The sequence below is a fragment of the Delphinapterus leucas genome, chromosome 7 (assembly GCF_059928025.1).
Source record: "Delphinapterus leucas isolate spDelLeu-1000000601 "Yukka" chromosome 7, BTC_Dleu_Yukka2, whole genome shotgun sequence".
Taxonomy (NCBI): domain Eukaryota; kingdom Metazoa; phylum Chordata; class Mammalia; order Artiodactyla; family Monodontidae; genus Delphinapterus; species Delphinapterus leucas.
The window spans coordinates 108,580,734-108,604,962 of NC_143135.1; the positions used below are offsets into that span (position 1 = coordinate 108,580,734).

At 54.9% G+C, this 24,229-nt stretch overlaps 2 protein-coding genes across 4 annotated transcripts; one reads left to right on the forward strand and one right to left on the reverse strand.

Moving 5' to 3' along the window:
* The first annotated feature begins 460 nt into the window (after positions 1-460).
* Positions 461-20,876, forward strand: VPS26B (VPS26 retromer complex component B). The gene is made up of 6 exons (XM_022556305.3): positions 461-901; positions 8,579-8,735; positions 12,916-13,080; positions 15,078-15,253; positions 16,701-16,843; positions 17,236-20,876. The coding sequence occupies exons 1-6, from the start codon at positions 679-681 to the stop codon at positions 17,380-17,382; spliced, it is 1,011 nt and encodes a 336-aa protein (XP_022412013.1). The 5' UTR covers positions 461-678; the 3' UTR covers positions 17,383-20,876.
* THYN1 (thymocyte nuclear protein 1) lies at positions 19,635-24,201 on the reverse strand. Of its 3 annotated transcripts, XM_022556308.2 has the most exons (7): positions 23,930-24,192; positions 22,387-22,568; positions 21,586-21,654; positions 21,138-21,230; positions 20,534-20,629; positions 20,137-20,287; positions 19,635-19,836 (listed from the first exon to the last, which is right to left on the reverse strand). In XM_022556308.2, exons 1-7 carry the CDS (start codon positions 23,970-23,972, stop codon positions 19,790-19,792), a joined length of 681 nt encoding a protein of 226 aa, XP_022412016.1. In that variant the 5' UTR covers positions 23,973-24,192; the 3' UTR covers positions 19,635-19,789. The 3 variants fall into 3 exon arrangements, with proteins under 3 accessions (XP_022412016.1, XP_089771972.1, XP_022412015.1); XM_022556307.3 differs by lacking the exon at positions 19,635-19,836 and having other exon boundaries at positions 19,857-20,287; positions 23,930-24,195; XM_089915846.1 differs by lacking the exons at positions 19,635-19,836; positions 21,138-21,230 and having other exon boundaries at positions 19,852-20,287; positions 23,930-24,201.
* Positions 24,202-24,229: the final 28 nt, after the last annotated feature.

Genomic DNA, 24,229 nt, shown 5'->3' on the forward strand with positions numbered 1-24,229 from the left:
GGTGTCGTTTTCAGCTTTTCCTCGGAACTGGGGGGTCAAGAGCTAAATCTAATGTTGTCCTTCCTACCCCGTCTCTCTAAATGGGGACACTCTGAAGAGAATCTGAGGCAGGATACTTTTTTGTTGTAATTGTCACCTCTGCCCCCTGTCAAGCGGCATTTCGCGTGCGTGTCAAAGGGCCGCGTTTACCCTTCAGACAGCATCGAAGGTGTACACATTCGAGTGTGGGTGGCGGCCTACCGTTTACCGAACTAAATAAAGGAAAAGCAAAACAAGGCATTCAGAAAGGACATCTTTAGTTCTGAATTTTACGGGACATCTGGCCGGAGATCCGGAAAGAAGCCCTGGCCGCCATGTCAACTGCGGGAAAGCCGAGCGGCCCTCTCCCGGCGCGCATGCGCAGCGCGCACTCCGCCGGAGGCTCGGCGGCCGAGCAGGAGAGGCGGGGGCGTGCGCATGCGCGCGGCGAGTCCGGCGCGTCCGGCTGAGCGGCGGAAGCGGCGGGCGCTGCTCCCGGGCCGGGCGGCTGGCTGGCTGGTCGGTGCCGCAAGCACCGGCGGGCGGGTGCCTCGCGCCTGCTCTGCGCTGCCCCCGGAACCGCGCCGGCCCGGCGAGCGCGGGCGTCGGCGCCGCGTCCAGCCCTCCGGCCTTCCCAGGCCCGGCCGGCCCGGCGGGGACATGAGCTTCTTCGGCTTCGGGCAGAGCGTGGATGTGGACATCCTGCTGAACGATGCGGACAGCAGGAAGCGGGCCGAGCACAAGACGGAGGATGGGAAGAAGGACAAGTACTTCCTATTCTACGATGGGGAGACGGTGTCCGGGAAGGTGAGCCTGGCGCTCAAGAACCCCAACAAGCGGCTGGAGCACCAGGGCATCAAGGTCGAGTTCATCGGTCAGATTGGTGAGTGCAGGATCCACCCTACCCGGTCCCGCTCCTTGCCCCCGCCCCCGTGCCCCGGTCCCCGACCCTGTCCTCCACCCCCAACCCTGACCCCGACCCCTGACCCCTGACCTCGCATCTGACACCCCCCACTCCCGCTCACTAACCCCTGGTCCCTGACACGACCCCCGACCTTTGACCCTGCTCCCTAACCCTTGCTTCCTAACCCCCGCCCCCATTACTTCGACTCCGTATCCCCTTTCCCCCGCCTCAGGCCGCGCAGCCTTGTTGCCCACCCGGGATCCGGGCTCCTTGTTCCTGCCCAGCCTTCGGTGCTGCTGGGCCCGCCCGCAGGTCGTGGCCACCGAGTCCCGCGGCCAGTCCACCCCTTTCTAGTACCTGTGTCCCGCCCGCCTCTCACATCCCACCTTCACCGGGAGCTGTTTGAGAAAGCAGCCCCGCGGGCTCCAGCGTCAGCCCTCTGTCCACCCAGCCGGCGTCCCTTAGACTTCTTGATTAGAACCTAGCCTTCAGCAGACTCATCTTCTTAAAGAAATGATGCTCCTAAGACCCAAATTAAGTGGTCACAATTTCTCAAGGCTCTAACACTCTTGCAACATGAGTGTTAGCAGTTACAACTAGACAATAAAAGGCAGTAGCTGTACCAAAGATCTGAGAGCTGCCAGTCAGCACGGGGTTGTTTCCAGTTCTCTTTGGACTCTGTGTTTATTAAAACTCGCAGGTGCTTCTGAAATAAATTGTCATTGTCATTCGTTCAGGGGTAGAGTCACAGTAAATACCCATGTGGCCTGAAAAGACCTCTGGCAGAGAATTCATACCCCATACCAGGCTCTGCACATCTGGCCCTGTTGGGGGGGGGGGATTTCCTGCGAAAGCTCGTTGAATGCTCACTGTCAGTCCCTGAGAGCCCTGCACAGAATCTTGCTCCCCTTTTACAGAGGCAGGAAATACTGGAGCCCTGGGAAAAGGCCGTGCGGCCTGCCTCTGCAGCCCAGTGCTCAGCCTGGAGTATTGGCTTCTGGTGTTTGAGAAAAGGAAATCAGGTTGAAGGCTGGCTGATCCTATAGGAACCTGTTTGTTGTTACTTTAAACCCAGAATACGAGTGGCCTGAAAGGGAGCTGAAGAGTGAGTTTCAGACGCTCTGCTCTCTTGCTTCCGGCTTGGATAGGGTTTCTCAACAGCAGTGCTGTCGACATTGTGGGCCTGATCATTCTTTGTTGTGGGTGAGTGTTTAACAGCCTCCTCGGCCTCTACCCGCCAGATACTAGAACCACAGGAATGTCTTATATCCGTGTAAGGTAAACTCACTCCTAGCAAAGAGCCACTGGGTAGACAGGATGAACCCACAGCATTCTGTGCTAGGCGTAAGATGTAAGAAGTGGAGAAGTCCTTGCCTACTTAGAATTAGTATTTTTACGTCGTAGCTTTAAGGTTATTGCTGGATTCTTTGGTTCTGCAATGCGAGTGCAGACAGGCATGTCTAGCCAGTGTCTGTACCATCATTCCAGGGGGTGACACCTCGCCAATACATGAAAGGTAACCAGAGCGTCCCCTGCCCCCCTGTGCCCCAGCAGTTGTGAAATGAGCTGTTCAGGGGGGACACTGGCAAGGCCTCCCTGCAGTCTGAATGAAAGGGAGTTGACGAGGTGCCGTCCCTGCCCTGCCTTCTTGTCTGTCTCCTGGCATCCCAGGACAGCAGCCCTGCTCAGATTTCTAAGAACCTTTTGTTGCTTCCATTGATAACTCTCCCTGGGCCCCTGAGCACTCTGGGCTGAGTCCACCCTTGGCTTTGGGGAAGCTGTACCCCTCTTTGAGCCTCAGCTTTCTCACCTGTAAGACAAGGATAATAACAGAATCACCTTGTTGAGATGTGTAGGGACCAGGCTTTGTGCAGAGTGTGGTGTATTTGTCTCCTGTACCTGAGAGGCTCTGTGAACTGACCTCGGCACTGGAGTGAGGCTGGTGAGTAAGTTCCCCGTGGTTGTGGTCGTGTGGTTTTCTCCTTCGTTGCTTTCTTGATGCTGCATGAAGTGGGTGGAACTTCGGTCGGGCTCTAAGGTCTGGCTGTACGGATGACACACAGGATGGTCCTACAGCTGGACGGCGGTAAGAACGGCGATGTCACTGTGCTCTGGACACCTTCCTCGTCGGTTTCACTCGGAACTTTTCTTCTTACAAACCATAGTCTCTTGGATTTGCTTCTTTTTTCCTTCTTTCTTTCCTTCCTTCCCTGCTTCCTGGGAAGAGTTTCTGGGAAGAGTTCCACAGCTTGAAAATGAAGTGGTTTATGTAATTATCATTCCTATCCTTATGATTAATTTCTTTTTCCTGCTGATGAAAGTGTATGTGTCCATGGGGCTTCCCTGGTGGCGCCGTGGTTGAGAGTCCGCCTGCTGATGCAGGGGACGCGGGTTCGTGCCCCGGTCCGGGAAGATCCCACATGCCGCGGAGCGGCTGGGCCCGTGAGCCATGGCCTCTGAGCCTGCGCGTCCGGAGCCTGTGCTCCGCAATGGGAGAGGCCGCAGCAGTGAGAGGCCCTCGTACCACAAAAAAAAAAAAGAAAGTGTATGTGTCCTGCCTGTGCGTTCTGTAGAAGGACAGCCTGGTGCATGATTGAGGGTCAAGCAGAGGGTTATTTAGGTTAGATAAGGCTCCGTTTATAAGGTACAGACTTCGAAAGGGTCTCATGAGGACTACTAGAGATCATCAACGTACGTGAAATGCAGGGTTTGGCACTCATCGCAAACACTCATAATCCCTGTTAAGCTGGATCCATCCAGACGTTTCCAGGGGCCGGACCTTTAAGACGTCAGCCCTGATTCCTCTGCCGACAGCCCACGGGACTGTTCACACCAGGCCAGCCTCCCTGCACTTCCTGCCCGGTGTGTTCTCCCAGCAGGCACGCTCGCCCGAGGGAAAACCTGTGGAAGGGTCTCCCCGGAGTCCAGGCAGAGACAGCTGTCTGGTGAGCGTTGCATCGGTCCTCTTCAGACCCCATTCCTCACAGCGGCCCAGCCCCCGCTCAGAAAGGCTCCTGTCTCGGTCTTGGTTTGGGAGGTGGGCAGGAAGGGGGCCTTCTGCCTGCTGGCCCTTCTCACACTATCAGCTGCTCTGGCAACCTCATCCACACCCACCATCGCAGTGTCCTCTTAGACTCCGATGGCTCCCGATCCTTGGTCCTCACCGGAACTCTCCGCTGAGTTTCGCGCTTGGGTTTCTAACCGTCTGCTAGAGTCCCCTGCTGGATGGATACCCCTCAGGTCCCTCAAAGACACATCCAAACCAGAAACCTTTTTCTCTTCCTGCTCCAGCCCCAGCCCTGCTGCTTCTCCTGTTTTCTCCACTCTGGCCCGTCACCTGGGTCCATCCAGCCTCAGAAATCCGGGAGTCCTCGAGGCCCCTCCCTCCTTTTCCTACGCGTCCAACTGGCGTCTCAGTTTGGGTCCTCTCCAGCGGCTCTCTAGGGTATCTCGAGTCTGTGCTTCCTCTCCGCTCTCGATGCTGCTAACTTTGATGCTTCTGTGTGTAGCAGCCTGACTGGCCTTCCTGCCTTTGTTTGCCTTTTCTTTCAGTTCATCTTTTGTAAGAGTGAACTTTCTAAACGTCACTGCTGACATGGTCAGTCACCTCCTTAAAATTCTTGTTGTTGACTCCCTGCCGGTTGAAGGGGAGAAGTCATCCAGCTCTTTCCCAAGCTGCCTCTGCCTTTCTCCGGCCGAGTCTCTGCGACCCTTCACTCCTGCCACGTGTGCTTTCCTCAAAGTATCATGTTCCTTCTAGAGGGGTCTTGGCCTCTTCCCTTTGTATATAAATATCCTTCTGCAAAGAATGGCCTTCCACCCAAGCTCTCACTCATTCTTAAAGCCCAGCAGGCATGACATCCGTCAGAAAGCTTTCCCTGACCTCCCCTGGCTGACTGAAGCCCTTCTTCCACCATTATTCTAGAGGCCTTGTGATTTCTCTCTTAACATAAGGAGTTAAGAGTTGTCAGGCCCCCATTCAGTTCTGCACCGACAGCTCAGGTGTTGCCCCTGATTCATCCACCTGTTGTGTGCATTTTTCTGTCCTCCTCCTGAAGTTTTTGAGCCATGTTGGGATTCTTCCTGTGTCTACTGTGCATTTCCCAGAGGCTTGGTCTGTGTTCCAACAACACCAGCAAATGTGTGGTGAGGGCACCCCCCATGTCACTCGATGGCCCATGTTTTTAGAAGAACACAGTGTGGCATGTAAGGAGTATTGAGGGAAGTTCTGTAATTAGAAGGTGGAGAGACCATTTTTTAGGTGGAATCATTGGGGGAACACTTGTGGAGGGTGTCAGGCCACCTTGGAGATGGATGGGGTTAAATAAACCAAAGGTAATTCGACAGTCACACTTGCAGAGGAGGGAGGACCTGAATACCCCTGCACTCCAAAGCCAGAGAGAGAACTTCTGGATTTTTTTTTTTTTAAGGTTTTTAAAATAATGCCACTGGGTGAATCTAAACCCATCAGCCCCAGTCGAGCCTGTGCTGGTAAGACCCTGGAGGCCTTCTGTATTTTAATTCATGAAGCCGTGAGTGCCAAGGGAGAGGCACACTGATTCTCACCTACTCACAGTCTGCTGCAGGGCCTGGAGTAGAGCAGCGGCTGGCTGGGCACGGGCAGCCCAGAGACGTTACTGCTCCCGCAGGCTTACCAGGCCCAGGAGGTCCAAGTGGACGTGGCGAGCGTGAATCTTGACCAGGTGGCCAGTCAGCAGACAGCAGCTGGAAAGAGCAGGCTGTTTGAAAGAGGTCTTTTTGCCCTGGTTGGCTTAGGTTTCTTCCAAGACCAGCGTGAAGCCTAGCCCAGCAGCGAGTCTCAGGGCACCTTTCACGGGATGACCCCGTGGGGCAGAGTTGGCTCACTTTCCTTCCAAAGTGGCAAATTCACTCCTCAGCCATTGGTGGCAAGTTTCGGTGAAAACATCCTGACTACAGAAGTCATTTCCTCCTGTTGGACGGAGACTGGGAAGTTACCTTAAGAAAGAACCGGTCAGTTCCTCCTTCTGGCTTGAAATGGCTGGTCCCTGTGGGCTTTTGAGGCTGGGGAGAACTCGGGGTAACTTGGGAAGAAAGAGGCAGTTGACAGTCTCTTTAGGGCAGACCTCCTGCTAGAACAGTCTTGGGTTTTCTGTTTTAATTTATGCAAGAGGAAACCAGACTTTCTGGCACGTAGTGAAGTACGGCTGCTATTTCTGCCCCTTTGCCCCACAATGTTTCCAGAAGCCTTGCAGATGGCTTATAAAGTGTACATTAAAAAGCCCAGTCAAGCCCCACTCAGACTATGCACTGGCCACTCTTTCATGATGTCTGGGGGGAGGCGGGGAAGCCCTGGGAGGACATGCCTCCAGGCAGGAAGGCCCTGTCCCCCCGGGGGGTCCCAGCCCGGCTTCTCTGCTGGGACCCCTGGTGCCAGCGGTCTGAGTGCTCTGTGAACACTGTGGATCCTTCTCTGGTTTGTTTCTCATGTTGCCTCTGAGGCTGTGTGAGCACATTTGTGTGTTTTTCCATCCTTCTCTTCCCATCTTTCTCTTGACTCGGGGATTTCCCACTTAAAGTTCACAGACATTGGGGCTTTGTTCCGCCTGCTTCTGTCCCCTGAAACTATGGCAGAATCCAGTGCTTGGGAACGGAGGCACCACTTTCCCCAGTTAAGGGGTCAGTGCCCATCAACAGAGACTCCAGTAGCAAAGGACCAGCAAGAGTGAGTGGACGGGCCTTTGTCACAGGCTGGCCACTGGCTCTGTTCCTACCTGGTCACTGCACTTCCTTACCTTGGTTGGGGGCACAGTTGTTGGATTTCAAAACGAGGGATGGCTGTTCACCTTTCCCCAGCACCCCCTGCCCGGAAGGTTTGAACTGCCCTCCCCCTTTGGCGGCTTTGTTGGTCATCACTCCCTACCCAGAGCGCTGCCTGCTGCTTGATTCCACTTGGTGTTTGGAAGAGAAGGTGGATTGTTTGTAACGTAAGGTGGATCGAAGCGTAACTAGGTAGGAAATGAGCACAAACGGTGCTCACAGGGTGCACTGGGTGTGCATACAGAAGCAGCAGCGCTGGCTGGGGACTGACCGCACTGCTGCTTCCTCTCAAGCTGGACACACCTTAGGACAGAGCCCACTGCGCTTTCCGATGCCTCGCTGCCTGGGGAGAAGAGGCTCTGGGGGTGGCGCTGTCAGGGTCAGCGGCCAGGGCAGCAAGGCCGAAAGCACCCCTGGAATCACGTTCCCCTCCCGAGCGTCCCCATGGCAGGCCTGGACACTGTGTTGGCTCTGGGAGGCAAGAGCTCTGGTTTCTTGAGCCCAAGAAGGCTTTGATCCTGGGGGGCTCAGACCTTTGCTGTCTGGGGTCCGCCCTAGCCCCGGATGCTCTGAGAGAGCTGGAGCACTGTGCTCCAGAGAGGCGGGCCAGGCCTGGCGGGCGGTTGTCCCAGGCACGCCTCCCTGTGGCCCTGTCTCTCCCCAGGCAGCCAACAGCAGAAGCGACGAGAGTACACTGCCTGCTGCCTGTCCTGCTGCAGGGTGCCCACGGGTGGTCCCTTGACTGTAACGTGGCCACGCAGGGTCACAGTCGGTATTAAGTGTCCCTGCTGCACAGCCAGGAACTGGGGGTGCCAGGAAGCTGGGGACATAGGCCTTATCTCTAACGACCACGCCTGGAGCAAAAGTTAACACATAGCAGAGTACAAACAGGCATATATAACCTAGGACAAATAGGTGGCATGACTCATAATAAACAGCAGAACTGTTTCCAGAGGAGGACGGGTGAAGAGCAGTGCTCCTCAGTCTGTGGTCCCTGGACCAGCAGGAAGCATCTCTGGGAGTCTGTTAACAATGTCCATTCTCAGGCCCCACCCCAGACCCCCGGAATCAAAAACACTAGGGGTGGGGCCCAGCCGTCTGTGTGTTAACACAGCCCCCGGTGATTCTGATGTTCACAGAAGTCTGGGGACCCTGAGCTTAGACGTGGGGCATCATTACAGCCCCTCTGTCCCGTCGGCCACGTGGACTCCTCTCTGAACGGCAGAGGCAGCTAATACTTCTGGAGCATTTGCCGTCTCTTAAGTACCACTCCAAGTCCTTTACCTGCATCACCTCGTCCCGTGCTCACAACACCTGGAGTGCGTTACGTCGCTACCCCCATTTTGCCAGGTCCTAGAAGTAGACGCAGTCCAGCGGGAGACCTGGGACCCTAGGCCAGTCACCGACCCCACTGTGCCTCAGTTTCCCTGTCGGTTAAATGGGTGATAGGGCCGTCCTAGCTATCTCACAAGGTGGTTATGAGGATGATGTGACTGAATAACTATGAATATGCTTTCCAAAGTTAGAAGTAGTTTTAAATGTGTTTTAGGAGATGTGGCGTTTTGATCGCAGTCCCCCTGGTGTGTCCCTCACGGGTGCTGCCCGGTGCCCTGGAGCAGGAGTATGTCGGGTTCTGGCTGTGCTCCAGGGACAGGGTCTCTACGCAGGGTGTTTGGAAGGGGTGGGAGAGGGCACCCAGGGTTCTGGGCTGCAGTGCAGGGGCAGGGCAGGAAGCGAGGGAGCCATAAACCAGACTGGAGGCTCTGTGTGTTGGCGGGAGGCTCCTGTAGCTGGGAGCCCCCTCGCCGGGCCACATAGCTCAGGGTCTGGTAGAGGTGGTCGATGCTCTCCCTGCAGAACTCTACTACGACCGCGGGAACCACCACGAGTTCGTGTCCCTGGTGAAGGACCTGGCCCGGCCCGGAGAGGTCACCCAGTCGCAGGCCTTCGACTTTGAGTTCACCCACGTGGAGAAGCCCTATGAGTCCTACACTGGGCAGAACGTGAAGCTGCGGTAAGTGGCGCCCCCAGGGTGCCCCGTGTGGACGGATCCTGACTATCCCGTTTCTGAGGCTCTGTGTGGCTGTAGGGAAGGTGTGCTGCGGGGCGGGGGTTGTGCAGTGGGCCTCCCTCCAGGAGGAGTGCTCCTGGCTTGTCTGTCCGTTTCTGGAGTGTCAGTATCCCCACCGTGGCCACTTTCGAGCCACTGACCCAGCGCCCCTGAGTGCAGAGTTGAGAGGTATGCACCCGCCCCTCGACAGCACGCTGCTGCACAGACACCAGACGTCACCACCACCACCCCCGGCCCAGGAGCAGAGAGGACTGTGACACGCCAGAATAGCTAGGATGTTACCTTTGTTCTTAATATAATTCACTTGATTGCAGGTGTCTATAATTTAATTTTAAATGTTGTGATTAACAGCTGATTCTGAAAGTTCCCGGAAGTTGGACACTCGGCTTTCACACACCCCTGGCTGGGCCTCAGGGCCACTGATGCTCATCCAGCTCTGCACGAGATGGTGGCGGAGTCCTGAGCTCTGTCACTTGAGAAGTGGGTCATAGATTTGGACTCTAATCCTAGGCCCATCCTCTCCATATTTTGGGACAATGAGGGAGTAAAACGTAACGCAGTAGGACAAGTTTTAAAACATTAATACACACCTTTTAAGTACATGGGATTGTTTTCCTTGTTCCAGTCTTGGAAACTCTGCAGGGGGGACTGATTACATGGCCTCCGGGGTATGTGATGTCACTCTGCACACCTGGCTCCAGGTCTTGGGTGTCACCTGAGGCCTGCATGTGGCGTGGTGTGGGCTACTGCAAGCTCTCGCCTCTCCTGTCAGAAGAGGGGCTGCAGGCTCTCCTTTCCAGCCTGTGCAGAGAGGTCTAAGCACTGGTGCTGCCCCACTTCAGCAGCGTTGCGTGACTGCACTCAGAAGGGCAGCAACAGTGAGGAGTATCTAGTCATCACTTAAGCTGGGCTTGGGGCTTACTGCTATTGAATTTGATGTTTTGCAGTGGACTTCTCATAAATGTTCTTATGTCAGAAAGAAAGGTGTTGAAAACAGTATGGTGCTTCTTCAAAATAGAATTACCGTATGATTCATCAATTCCACTTCTGTGTATAATCCCAAAGAAGTGAAAGCAAGGACTCAAACAGATTTATGTATACTCACATTTGTAGCAGCATTATTCACAATAGCCAAAAAATGGATACAACCCAAGTGTCTATGAGTAGATGAGTGGATGAACAACATGTGTATCCACACAGTGGAATAGTATTCAGCCTTGAAAAGGGGGAGATCCCGACACCTGCTACGGCATGGATGAGCCTTGAGAACATTGTTCTCAGTGACATAAGCCAGATACAAAGAGACAAATACTGATTCCACTTTTTTAAGCAGTTAGATAGTCAAAATCATAGAGGTAGAAAGTAGAATGGTGGTTGCCAGGGGCTGGGGAAAGGGGCTGGGGAGTTAGTGGTTGATGGGGCAGAGTTTCAGTTGGGGAAGGTGAACACGTGGAGATGGACAGTGGTGACCACTGCCCAGCACCTTGAGTGTACTTAATGCCACTGAACTGTGCACGTAAAAATGGTTACATTGTGTTATATATATTGGAGGGGAAGAAAAAACTTTTCCCTCCACCATGTCAGGTTCATTGGCGGGGGCTCTGCAAATCGGACGGATGGAAGACGGATTGGCCAGAGGCAAGCAAGCAGCTGTATTCCCCTGTGCATTGTGCTCCCACCTGAGCTCTGCCCGGTGACTGAGGGGCAGTTGAACTTGGGCTTATGCAGCATCTTAACAGAGAAGTGAAGAGGCAGAGAAAGGGCCCTGCGGCTCGAGTTGTGGGAAGCACGGGGAGAGGCTTGCTTTGGTGAGGAACGCTCTATGGGCGGCACCCCCAGCAGCTCCCAGGCTGCGCAGCCTCTCCTGGTGGAGAGGGCCCCGGAGTCTGTCTTGTGTGCACTGTTTCCCTGTTGCTTTCAGCTCAATAGAACCCTCGTGCCAGAGTGGCATGTTTTGGGGTGCATGCTCTGCACCCTGTATTTTGTATTTTATCACAATGAAAGAAAAGTGTTACTGTCTAAATTAGACAAAGACTTTCGGATTCATGCTGAGAAAGGAGGTAAAATCGGGAACATTAGTTAATGGAAGATGTAAGTTCCAGATTAAGGGCTTGTGTCTTATTACAGGCAGAGGGGAAACATGAAAAGATTATTTTGGACTCCTTTTCCTTTGTTTTTAGGCAGGGCGGTGGTTCTGTTAGAAGATTGAAGTCACTATGTCATATTTGATGGGTGGGTGGAGTGTTGGGTCAAGGCTGTGGGAAGGCTTGTGTGAGGTCCTGAGTTTTCCTTTAGTGGACACCATGGGAACAGGCAGAAAACAAGGAATTTAATAGACGCCAGCAGAATTGACCATTGAGTGGAGATGCAGACATAGGGCCATCAGGAGGAGGAGATGACCTGTGAGGCGATTCATCCAGTTCCAGGGAGGAGTTTGAAGCACTGGCAGAACAGACGATTGGAAATGCAAGCCTGTCACTCAGGACAGAGGAATGCACTGTCAGAAATCACCTGCTCAGAGGTGGTAACTGATAGGTTTTTCCAGGAGGGGAGCTGTGGGAGAGGAGAGCCCGGGACCTACTGGGACTCTTGGGGACGGAGGAGGAGTGGGGTGATGCTTGAATGAGAAGGGAGTGTTTTACGCTCTAATGCAGAGCTGATGCCAAAAAAAAAAGCCCCTGGACTTGGCAGCTGTGAGCCCTGTGCTCCCTTTGGGAGGGCAGCTCCTGTTGGGTGGTAGAGACGGAAGCTGGGGCAAGGCGTAGGGGCTGGGGGCGAAGCTGCAGGGTTAGAACAGGACCCCCGGGCAGCTGTCTCTGAGGAAAGGTAGAGTGTGGGCCCTGGGGAGTGTCCTGGGGATTGATGGCTTTGGGACTTTTTATAAACTCAGGAAGAAGCTTTAGCTGGAGAGAGATTGGATGTGTTGAGAAAGTTGGGAAGTTGAAGCATCAGGATGCCAGACAGTAGTTCTCTACCAAGGGTCCTGTGTTAGAATCATTGGCGGGGGGGGGGGCTTTAAAAAGTATAGATCCCCATGTCCCTCTTCAGAGCAATTATGTGGCAGACACGCCCCGGGGTGAGTCCCCTGCGCCTCCAGACTGCTGGCGCAGGAGAGGCGCTCGAGCAGCTGGAAGCTTTGTGGAGCCTTCCCTTCTACACTGCTGCCAGGCCCCGCTCCACAGGGCGTGGGGGCTTGAGGGCCTGAGCCGTAGGGCAGGCTGGAGCCACGTCTGGGGCTGTGTGGAGGGAGCAGGAAGGAGAGGGTGGCTGGGGGGTGGTGAGGCCGCAGAGGAGGGCCACCAAGGTCCCCACCAAGGCCTACCATCCCAGCTTTGTTAGAGGGCCGCACAGAGTTAAGGGGACGAGGGGTGCGGGGGGCGCCACACTGAAGGGCTGGCTGGCGGTCAGGCATGGCTCACTGCCTTTCAGCGCTGTGTCTCTCCCTCTTTCTAACGTGTCCCAGGACCCTAGGCTTAGCCGGAGACCATCCTTGTTCAGACCTGGGGCTCTCCCACCTCTGTTGCTTTAGTTCTAAGGCCTGCTCCTCCTGAAGGCACCCCTCTCTCCCCACAGCACTTGATTCCTGCCTCTGAATGGACACTTTCCATGTGTTCTAATTTTTCTGTTGATTTGCCCATCTCCCCCAGAGGATGATGAGTCCCCGTGAGACTCCATCTTATCCGTTCTAGGCCCGGCAATAAACGTGCGCGATGCATCGCTGACCTGATTTCTCCATTATCTTATTCCTGTTGTTTAACTGTGAGGGACTTGAAAAATGCTCTTTGATCGAATATTGTTAAATAAACAGCATGCAAACATAAGAGTATGCGATCCCTGTGCCCAAAGAGCCGGGAGTTAGTTGAAGAAATGGAAGCTGTACACGGTGCCTGGCAGGTGGCAGCGAGGCTGCTCTTGAGGTACAGAGAGAGGTGTCACCTCTTACCTCGGAGCTCAGGCTCAGAGGAGGGTTGGGGAAGGGCCTTTGGTCTCCCTGGAATTGTAAGTGCAGGATTTTGTGTCTCAGTGCATTTTCCTGGGAAGGGGGTGACCTCTACCAGGGTCCTCTGCGGGGTGAGCTCCGGAGGCTGGGAGCGGCCCTTCACCGCACGTCTGCGTCCCTCAGGTATTTCCTTCGCGCCACCATCAGCCGCCGCCTCAACGACGTCGTCAAGGAGATGGACATCGTGGTCCACACGCTGAGCACGTACCCGGAGCTGAACTCCTCCATCAAGATGGAGGTTGGGATCGAGGACTGTCTGCACATCGAGTTTGAGTACAACAAATCCAAGTGAGTGTCGGGCCCGGCTGGTTGGTGGTGACCTGCGGGGGCGGCCACAGAAATAACGCGGTGGATGTGTGTGCAGGCCTGCCGAGGTCGCGGGTCAGGAAAGAGCTGCATCTCACTGCAGCTGAACTGTACTAACTTAAGAGGGCAAACTTCAGTTAAACATCCTATGAGGTCTTTCAAAGTCAAGCGAAACTAACTTTAAAGTATTTGTTTTGGATTCTAGGTACATCTGTTTCCTTCTACTGATACTAACCTCAGAATACCATTCTATTATCAGTTGTATCCTGTATAGAGTGAGTCTTTAGGAACCAAAGTGAGGAGAGCCAAGTTGACTGCTTCCTCCTTGAATTAAAATGAGTTGTAACAAAGAATATCTGATGCCTTTTTATAAAGGTCTTTAAGTAATTTTATTTTAACTGGCCATATATGTTTTAAACTGTGCCTGCTATTACAACATCCAAATACATAAGTGCTTGTAAATCACAAAACTTGCTGACAGTTCAAAAATGTACTGCAAGCACCTTTCTTTTTAATATGATACGTTCCTGAAAATGTTCGAGAATCAAATATGCAAAAGTAAACGTGTCTTCTATTCACAGAGAACTAACCCTCCCCCCCCGCGAGTCTCTAATGAGGCTTCTCCCCGTGGAGAGGCCTCACCTCAGACCCCCTGGCCTCCAGAGGCTTAGAGGGTGGAGGCCTGAGCAGCGGCTCTCCCGTGAAGGGCTGGGAACACACGTGCTTCCCAGGACAGGGGGAGGGAAGGCCGTTTCCCGCCTGGCCTGGCCTGGTGCTGAGCGTGGCCCCGATGGGCCCCTACAGGACAGGCAGGGCGAGTCTGGAGCAGGCCCCTGCACTTCCTCCTCATGGTCTTGGGTCTCACGGGCCCTCCTGAGACAGAGCCCCCCCAAAGTGCCTGCCCACCAGCACCCCAGCCTCCTAGTGAAGGGGGTGCCACCTCGAAGGCGCTCAAGCAGCCGCAGCCAGCAGTGCAGTCAAGACCAAGGTGAGCGTGAGACAGGCGTGTCACAGGCTGGACGGGCTGGACCGGGTCCTGCCCTTGCAGAGCAGGCTGCCCTGTGAGTGCCAGGCCGTCTGAACAGACAGGAAGAGCCCGGACCTTAGGACAGCGTCCCGTTCTGCCGCTAAGGACTTGGGCTCAGGTTAGCAGGTACTAAGACTTCTGTACCTGGGGTTTCTCATCTGAAAAATGAGGGGTTTGGTCAGGTCAGTGGAAAGGTGCCTTGAAGGAGGAGCGGGGCCCGGGTACCACACGCGGCTCCTTTGTGTTTCTTGTGTGTAAGATTTCATTTAGAACAAAGGAACGTTCAATCTTTAAACGTTTGAATGCCCAGAGAATCTGTGCTCTGAGCATTCCTTCTAACGCGCTGCAAGCAGCAGAGTTCTGCTCTCCTCAGTCCTTGTGCGTCCACCATCTCCCCAGGCAGGCTGAAGGCAGAAAGGTGGCGTGAAGTGGTGGGGAGACCCCAGGCCTGCAGGTTGGGAACCTGGGTCCACACCCGCGTCTGCCCCTCCTCGGATCCCACCACTTCATCTGTCTTCTTTGCACTCCCTAGGGCTCCTCCCCTGTGATCCGGGAGCTCGAATCCTCAGGTCCCCCATCCTGAGCTTCAGGTTGAAGGTTTGCTTTCTGCGGCCACACCTGGTACAGAGCAGCCCTGCTGCCGGCTGGCCCCGGGGGGGAAAGCCCAGTTCCTGGAAGCGGGAGGAAGAGCCGGGACCTGGTCCCCACACTTGCGGGTCAGCCTCTCACACCAGAGCCTCTAAAACACATGCACTCGTTAAAGCGCTGAGCAGAGGGTGACGGAACCGTGCTCTGAGGTGCAGGCGGGACAGCAGAGGGGAAGTGACACAGGTTCAAGTGTAGAAGGTCGTTGGGACTCGCCCTGCGGGGCAGCTTGGGGGGCAGCGCCCTCTCCTGGAACCAGGAGGCCTGTCACGTGCGGGGGCCGCACCTCTCACCTTCCTCTCCGCAGGTACCACTTGAAAGATGTCATTGTGGGGAAGATCTACTTCCTGCTGGTGAGGATCAAGATCAAGCACATGGAGATAGACATCATCAAGCGGGAAACGACAGGCACGGGCCCCAATGTGTACCACGAGAATGACACCATTGCCAAGTACGAGATCATGGACGGCGCGCCCGTGAGAGGTGAGCTCCGGTCCCGTGGCCTCGGCCCGGCCCCAGTGTTGGAGGGGCTTCAGGGATCATCCTGTCAAAGTTAGGGGGCCTGGTAGCCCGTAATTTCTTAATCTCTAACTGTGCACTGTGGGTCCCGAGAAGGAAGAAAAGGAGGCCGGGGGTGTGGAGCTCAGGACCCGCTCACCTTCACCCAGCAGACGTCCGAGTGGACCTCGTTTATAGACTGAGCTTGTACTGCAGTTTAAATCTCAAGAGTTATGTCTTAAAAAAATCAAAAGACGTTTGAAAAGCACCAGTTTAGCAGATACAGTTTGAACACTCTGTTTACACTTTCCTATTGACATTCTGAATGTCTTTGCCGTGGGGGGGAGGGGCAAGAGATTAAAGCAGAGTCCTCACTTCTGTTACTTAGTTCCTGCTCAGGTAAAACGAGGCATGCTCGGAATTCATTCGCCGGGTCCACACACCCTGACCGACCCTTCCGTGCTGCACACAGCGCCGGCGCGGCCTCTGGGATGAGTGGAGCTGAGGGGGGGGGGGGGAGGTTGTGCGGTTGCTGGGAGGAGCAGTCGTGTGCGTTCTTTGTCGGCCCCGCAGCAGCTGATGGTGAAGAGTCCGCACGCAGCGGTGCTCGGTGCTGCTGAGGTTTCATTCAGTTTTTTCCCAGTCTGCTCCGCGTGGAAGGAGGGGTGTCATAGCTTTCTCAGGCCCTCAGGCGTCACGAGCGGGGTCCTCGGGGCAGGGCTGAGCCATCCTGCCTGCTTGTTCCGTGTTTCCCCATCCGAGCAGCTGGGCTGAGCTCACCCTCCCAGTGGCGCTGACAGGACACCGAGACGAGCACAGAACAGCGCGAAGTGAAACAGGGTTCGTGTTTGGCTTTAGGCTGCACTGTAGGTTTGGACTTTCTCAGCAGAATTCTGTCCTGATTTTGTTCCACGTATCTTAGGAGAGGCACAGTGTTAGAGCTGGAAGTGATCTAAAATATTATGTAGGCTGATAGCATAATTTTCCCCATGAGAAAATGAAAGTCCACGGAAAGCACCAGACTTACTCAGAGTCATACCTCGGGTCAGTGGAGAGAACTGGGTCCAGAGAGCAGCTTTTCTGTTTTCCAGACCACCACACCCTGCCTACTCGACTTAGAGGGGAGGCGTACAGGGTGGGGGCTATGCTAATTGGGATGACGGGAGGTGGCATCAGAATTGCTGGGTGACATGGTGGGTTAGCTGGGGTTTGACAATGGCTCTTAAACCCAACAACTATACACTCTAAATGAGTCAGAAGATGCTTACCTAGCATTCTTGTGCTGTTCACACTCACCAGGCAGCAGCAGGCGCCTCCCCGAAGGCAGAAGCGTTGCCTTGGGTGTCCAACCCCCCCCCTCAGGCGGCCCCTCCACCGCGGTGTAAGGTGGGGCCCCCCTGCCCCCGCCCTGACTCCCGCCCGGCCCTTGCAGGAGAGTCCATCCCCATCCGCCTCTTCCTGGCGGGCTATGAGCTCACGCCCACCATGCGGGACATCAACAAGAAGTTCTCTGTGCGCTACTACCTCAACCTGGTGCTGATTGACGAGGAGGAGCGGCGCTACTTCAAGCAGCAGGTGAGCCGGCTGCCCCCAGAGCCCCGGCCGCCCAGACAGAATCACAGGGCATCGTCCCTGCCCAGGGCAAGCAGACGGGATGGGGATGGGGGGTGAGCTGGTTAGTCTGTGTGCCACTTAGTTTACCCCGAGCCCCACAGCAAGGACGGGGGTTCCCAGTTGACGCCCAGAGTCTGCTTTCTCGGGCCCAGCCCCTGCGGCTGCTCTGCCCTCCCGGCCACACCGTCAGCAGGCAGCTGGGGCCCAGAGGTGTGGACGGCTGCTGTCATTGGTGAGATATGAGCGAAGGCTTTTGCCTAAGATTCCCGGGAGAAGGCAGAGCCTCTGGGACCCTCCCCAGGCCTCCCTCTCACGTGTCACCTGCCCCCCCCCCTCGCCCACCCATCCTGCAGGAAGTGGTGCTGTGGCGGAAGGGCGACATCGTTCGGAAGAGCATGTCCCACCAGGCAGCCATCGCCTCGCAGCGCTTCGAGGGCACGGCTCCCCTGGGGGAGGCGCGGACCCCCGGCCAGCTGTCCGACGGCAGCAGCAGACAGTAGGCCTGGGGCCAGGAAGCTGCTGGGCTCCCACCCCGGCTCCAGGCCCACAGGCACCAGCAGCCGGGGCAGCAAGATGCTCAGCTGACCCGCTACTCGCAACCTGAAAACAAATCATGTTCTTGGTGTAAATTCTTTTTCCTGAAGAACCTAAGGGGTTGGGGTTGGGAGGGAGTGTCTCTGGGACACTGTGGCTGATGGGAACGTAGGGAGAGGGGGCGTCCCGGGGAGAGCCGGCTGCGGTGCTGCCTGGGCCGCAGGAGCACAGCGCGGCCGGGCTCTGAGCCTCCCGGGACAGGAGCTGGGGGCTGGGGGTGCGTCCCACGGGTGGTCCTGTCTCACACTCCCCTCCCCCGTCCCTTAGCAAGTGGCAGAGGGTGTGGCGCCCGCCCCGCTCTAACTGGCGGTGAGGGTTCAAGACCAGGAAGCTGCCTCCTTGGGAGTCTCGGATGTGGTGCTTTGGAGCCTCCACAAGCCACCCTCCTCCTGGCCCTTCTCTCACCGCTGGGACTGGGCACCTCCCAGGGACTCTGGTCAGTCATGTCCTGGATGGAACGGGAGCTTGTGGTAGGGCCTTTGGCTGATGTCCCTGGGCACAAAGACATCTGTGTCACCCGTGGATGGCAACCGGGTGAACCTTGGCGGCTGTGCCTGGTGCGGGCAACCCTGAGGGCCGGAGGTCCTCAGCCCCGGCCCCTGAACGAGGACATCTTTCCCCCAAGGAGAGGTCCGGGAAGGGCCCGTTCTCTCCGCCTCCCCGGGAGTGGACCCTCTTGCCTCCCTGCTGCCCATCTCACTCCTGGGAACCGGCACTTGTTCTCACACGTAGAAGCTTTGTGCTCACCCTGCGAGCTGGGGGGAAGGGGAGGGCCTCCTGAGCCGCCATCCTCCCCACCAGCCGGCTGACCAGAGCTTAGGACCGTTGGTGTTCTGTGTATGTGGACGCTCTCATCATGCTAGAGAGGGTCTCCCGCTGTTGCACTGCACCGCGCCTGTCCTGTTAAGGGTGTGGATGTCCTTCCTGTCTCCTGTTGGCCTCTCTTCCCTTCTAGAAAGACCAAGCAGACCCCCATGGCCAGCAGGTACAATAGTTGGTGGTCTGAGTTCTCTGTCGTTTGGGAAGCAGAGGGGTTGGTTCTTGTGTCATCTTTCAGTTAGTGTGGAAAACGGGGACCCGTCTCTTCCTCGGAAATTGGTACAGCGGTAGGCCTCGGACTGGGCAGGGCTCACGGATCGGAGCTGAGATGGGAGGGAAGGGCGTTTGGGGTGACGCTCGAGGTGGACTGGGGGCAGAAGAACCAAGCAAGGGAAGCTGGTTCCCCCAGGCTGGACCCCGGGTTCAGGTGTGAAGGACAGTCCCCGTGGGGACAGGACCACCTGTGCAACTGCCCCTGGATTATCAGGGTTGGGGGCCTAAGCGTGGGAGAGGCAGTTCCTGTGTCCCTCGCCTTCTCCGGAGCGTGAGCTGGGGCTCTGGCGCGTCCCACGACAGCTGGCCCCTTAACTACTAGGTACCAGCCGATCCCTCTGCCTTCCAGCCGACCACAGATTCACTTCCCAACCTTCCCGACACCTGAAGCCTGTCTCCTGCGAGAACTAGAGGTAGAATTTGCTTCTGTCCTCTCGGGAGCTTCTGTTCTTTCCCCTGCCCCATTCTCTGCCTCTTTGTGCATCGGGGAAGGGGAGGCCCATCCCTGGCACCCTGGCAGAGCATAGGGACTGAACCAAGCAGTGCGGCCTGGGGTTGAGCAGCTGCGGTGTTTACAAGTTTCTCAATGTGTGTCTTTTCAATGACTGTTTTAAACAAAGCAGTCTGTTTCAGCTGTCTCCCTGATTAAAGCAAGCCCCTGGGCTTGGAGGCATCATGCCCACGGTCCACCAGACTCTGTGGTCTCTTCTTACTGCCCTGCCGCACACAAGGGGAGATGCCTCGCCCTGACCCACGACACCTGCCCTCCTGGTGTCTGTGGCCCCTGGTGAACAATGACACCCACTTTATTAATGCCTGTTTTAGACAAGCACATGGCTGAGAAAGGAATTCTGGTTTTACTCCAGTCTGGCAACTTGTCCTGAAACTGCTGGTTTTACCCACTCTGGGACCAGATACTTCAGGGGTCGGTTAAGGAAGGCTGGTGTAGAGACGATCCATGTTAGTGGGTGTCAGCAGACTGGGCCCTGCATCTGGCCGAGGGGATGTAAAAACGTGCAGTGGAGTATTCTACCCCCGATGCTGATTTTAAAGAAACGCCTCCAACTCAGACATTCATGTTTTATTAAAAAGGACCCAAACCCGACATCTACACACAACGCCAGGTGAACACAACCAGCATGTTCCCCACGCCTTCTTTTGTCTTGTGGAAGCTTGACTTTGGGGCAACATCTTGCCCACTTCAGCAGAGCTGTGTCTCCATTAACTGGGCTCCTTTTCCTCCAGGCTCAAAATAAAATCAAACTCCTCTGCCGAAAAGGGCAAGAAGAAGAGGAAGAATTAGGTCTGTGTCTCCTCCTGAACAGGCAGTCATGGCAGGCATTTCTCAAGTCACGAGGCAGGTAGTCGTTCACCCAGAACCCTCAGGGGCGTTTCGACAGGTGCGGAGCACAGCTGCCCTGGGCAGCTCGAGGGGGCTCCTCCCTCGTGGGAGTTACAGGTGGGAAGACAGACTCAGACCTTAACCACCGTGCCTAGGGTTCACCAGCTAGTACATGTGAATTCATGGTCACTCTGGCATGTGATCAAAAGGCGAGAGCCGTTCTTACCTCGGGTCAGGGGCTGGACTGAGAGTCTCTGGCGGGTGAAGAGAGCCATGTTTTTTAAGGGACCGCCAGTGGCTCTGTGCGCTTGGTGGTGGGTTTTGAGCTCAGCCAGTGGGATGAAACGCTTCATCATCCGAACAAACTGTACGTCCACCTACATGGCAACAGTGTATGGGACAGAAAGGCACGTCCAGCTGGACTCTGCCTGCTGTGTTTTAGCTGCTTGCAGGAGGTCCTGTGGGCCTGGCTGCCGGTGTTTGTCCTTCTCTCCAAAGGCAGGGTAACCTCATCGGACTGAGCGGGGCTCTGTGCCCTGGTCTAAAGATACCCCAGACCTTCTTCCTCCCTCTCTGTCCATCCTTTCTCTTTTGTGAAATAGGAAGAATAGTAGTATCTTTACCATGGACCATTTGGGGTTGTCTTCTTTGCTGGATGGATCATAATGGGGATTGTTTTTCTCAAACTGTGTGTGGTCTGGGTATGCCTCCTTCACAATCTGAAATTAAAGCCGAGTCTCCAGTCATTTGTCCAGTCGGCTCCATGGCCAGGCTTTAGTCCAAGTCCAACTGTCATTTCCTACCCTACGTATTCTTACCCCATCTGTCTCGCTGTGGAGCCACTGAGGGCTCAAATATCTGGAAGTAATACACAGTCTAAGGTAAGCAGAGGAAATCAACCCTATTTTGACAAAAATCTTAAAAGTATGTTCTAAAACCAAACATTAAAGGTTATTATTGGTGCCACTGTTTCTCCACCTACAGTTAATTCTATCCTGGTAACTCCTGGCCTGGAAGAGCTACCATCAGGCCTGTTTTTGAGTGAAAGACCAAGGTGCAGAAATGGAGAGGTCTGTGCCAGTGGGGCCTGAAATGAAGGCCTGCCTTGCTGCAGTCCTGTCACATGTCCCTGAGACAGCAGGGATGGGGAGGAGGGTTACCTGCCTACGCTGTCTCCCTAACCTGCATGAAGGGAGATGGACTCAGACCTAAGCCTATACAACCGACCTTCATAAGCCCCGCAATGCCTGGCTCTCTGCAGTTGCTGTGGTAGAAGAAGGCTTCTTCCTCCAGCTTCATGGCTCTCAGGAAGTTCCGGGCCTGTTCCAGCAGAGAAGAAACAAGAACTATCCTCCCACCAGCTAGAAGACACTAGCCCTGGAAATCAAGTCTGCTTTTATTAGATGAGATTTTGGTTTTCGCAGCTTCCCCCCACACCCCGCAGTTCAATTCTTGCCTTTTACCCAGAGCTGTATCAGGACACTGGCTGGAACACAGGCCATTTGAAAACTGCGTGCAGTCAAAGAAATCAAGGCATTTGTTAATATATTTTCAGGTTTGGGTTCTGGGAAAAAACAACCTTGGCCAAGAGATTTTGCTACTGAATAAGTCAGAAGGAAGCAGGCTTTTATTTCCCCCCCCCCCCGGGTCTCGAGGTCCTGTCTAACCCGCTTACCTGGTAGTTGCGAACACCATCCCAGCATGCTGTCTGCTTGGGCTGTGCTCTGAGATCCTCAATGCTGAACTGGGCAAGAAATAAGGTCATTCAGTAAACAATCCTGGGCCAATCGGTAAGAATATATGGAAGCAGACAAGTTCCTTCCCCTATAGGGTGTTGCCAGCTGGAATGGCATGTGAGCTTACTGGGAAGCTCTTCACAGAGCCACTCATACTGCGCAAGTAGAAGTTAGCTTTGTGTTACCTTGTTAGCCTTGCTCATCGAGAGGATTAGATGAGTGGATAATCTGGTAATTGCTGACTATCTGTATTTCATTTAGTAAAATACTATATATGCCTTCTATAGTATCTCTAATTTTATTTTCTCCAGGCTACTATGAAATTTGATTTACATTCGCCTCCTGTGTACCAGCTGTTGGCAGGGAGATACCTAGGAGCGTGGCAGGTGGCAAGAGAAAGGCAACCTAAGACTGAATGTTGCCTAGATCAGGGGTTGGAAAACTATAGCCTTCAGGCCAAATCTAGCCCATGCCTGATTTTGCTGACAGTTTTATCGGAACTCAGCCACACTGTCTGTCTATGGCAGCCAGCAGAGTTGCAACAGCACCACCTGGCCCTTTAGAGAAAATGTTTGCCAACCCCTGCCCTAAGTAGAAGATTCACAAAACAGATAGTGCATGGCAATAAATCCTACTGATTATATCCTTTATCACCTTTTCCTACCCTTCGAAGGTAAGAAGTGGGTGATGGGACCCTGTGGTGTCCCCTGTGCACTCTGGAGACAGGTGTGGGACCTCACCTTCACATCTACCCCTCTCTCCAGTCGGCTTTCTGGCTCTGACTTCATCAGCCAGTAGCTGCTTAGGTTCTTCCCACAGTCTCTAGAGGCTGAAGTCTCCTGGAGGCTGGAGTTCTCCACCTTAGCTGATGCCTCCCCTGGGTCCTCAGTTTTGGTACGTTTTCCTCCTGGCCCCTTCTTGTCTGCAATAGGAGAAGAAAAAAGAAGAGAACTTTCTTGCTTGTTGAGAGAGAAAGTTCTGTTGCAGGAAAAGCACATGCTTTGGAGTCAGGGCTGGACTCAAATTCTGGAGCTGTCAGTTACTAACAGTGGCAGCTTCATTGCTGAACTCGTTCCTCATCTATAAAAATGGGACCAGAACGCCTACCTTACAGGACATCTTCTGGGTTACCCATTCAGTGGGATAAGGATAACTCCCGTGGCGTCTATTAAGCAGTCAGTGAATGTTTTCTTTTCCTCACCCTCTCCTCTGCCTTTGCTGGAGCTGTTCTCTCCAACGAGGCACCTACTCCACGGACTTGCTTTGATGATTAAATAAGATAATACAAACAATGGGCTGAAGCAGTGTCTGGCGTTACCATAAATGCTCAATAATATTAGCTATTAGGTCACCTCGACTTCTTCCTTCTTGCTCAGTATGCTCTGTGGCCTGCCTCCTTTCTACTCCTTGAAGGTGCCAAGAAAAGCTGGATAAAAAAGCCACTTTGGACTCTGCAGACATGGTCAAGACTGGACTTTATCCTACAGAGTGAGGGAAATGTGCCTGGAGCAGAGTGGGTGTCTTGTAACTAATAGCTGTTAAAATTCTTACCCTACGTCCTATGTGTTATCACCCTCACTGTAACTCAGTCTACACAATCTATGAGGTGTTCTGTCCATCTGTAAGATGTGTCCCAGATCACACATCAGGGCCTGCCACGCTGGTCTATCTGAATCCACTAAACGACCATCCTACGCAGCCTCTGAACCAAGTCCAAGCTCCTACGTATGCCATCATGATGGACGTCTAACACGTGGAACCTTCCTAGGGTCCTGGTGGTCCCCCTGGACTTGATCGGCACACTGTAAACACCGTGTGTGCTGTTAACAATGTGTTGTGGGCAACTCAGAACCCTCCCCAGTCTCGAAAAAGCACTTTCTCTGTCGTTCATTGCTTTGCTGCTGCTCCTAGAATGCCACTCATCCTTGTGAACACAACGGGTTCCTACCCATTCTTTACGGCTAGACTCAAATCCCCTCCCTCTCAAGGCGTCCCCCCAACCCCTCCCTGCTCTCACAGCTCCAGTGACCCTTTCCTTTCCTCGTCTGGCTCCCCGGGGAGCGGAAACTGTAAACGACCGGCCTCAGCGCCTGCCAGCCCGTATCCCAGCTACTTTTCGTGCTTTCCAAACAGCTACCGCTCGGACGAGCAAGCAGCAGAGGGGCCCTGAGCATAAGCCTGGTGGGCGGCTCGGGACATCGGACCTCAAAACGACCCACTCGGGCCTTTCCCCACGCGCAAGGGCGGAAGGTGAGCGGCACTGAGCAGCCGGGCGCGGCTCACCTGGCCTCGCGGCCCCCGCCGGCCTCTTCCGGGCTCGCGGCATGGCGTCCCCGCGCGCCGAGGATAGAAGGTCCCGCCGTCGCCCAGGGGCCCGCGGAATCCTTCCGCGTTACCCACACCCGGGATGTCCGCCTAGCACAGACCGCCGCTGAGCGCCCCCGGTGGTCTTCTCTCTCAATCACAGCTACCCCCGCGAGTCCGCAGGCCTTCGAAGCGCTACCCCAACCCACCTCCCCGCGCGCCGCAGGGCGCTGCACAGCGTCCCCGCGGCGCTTTCTAGTCTTGGCGCGCGCCCCGGGG

Bases quoted from the DNA above. Each gene is read 5' to 3' on its own strand.
- VPS26B (XM_022556305.3), top strand. From the start codon at position 679: ATGAGCTTCTTCGGCTTCGGGCAGAGCGTGGATGTGGACATCCTGCTG. The intron at 902-8,578 runs GTGAGTGCAGGA...CTCTCCCTGCAG, and splicing joins CGAGTTCATCGGTCAGATTG to AACTCTACTACGACCGCGGG. The intron at 8,736-12,915 runs GTAAGTGGCGCC...TGCGTCCCTCAG, and splicing joins GGGCAGAACGTGAAGCTGCG to GTATTTCCTTCGCGCCACCA.
- THYN1 (XM_022556307.3), bottom strand. From the start codon at position 23,972: ATGCCGCGAGCCCGGAAGAGGCCGGCGGGGGCCGCGAGGCCAG. The intron at 22,569-23,929 runs GTGAGCCGCGCC...CTCCTATTGCAG, and splicing joins GGCGGGGGCCGCGAGGCCAG to ACAAGAAGGGGCCAGGAGGA. The intron at 20,288-20,533 runs GTAAAGATACTA...GTTGCCATGTAG, and splicing joins ACAACCCCAAATGGTCCATG to GTGGACGTACAGTTTGTTCG.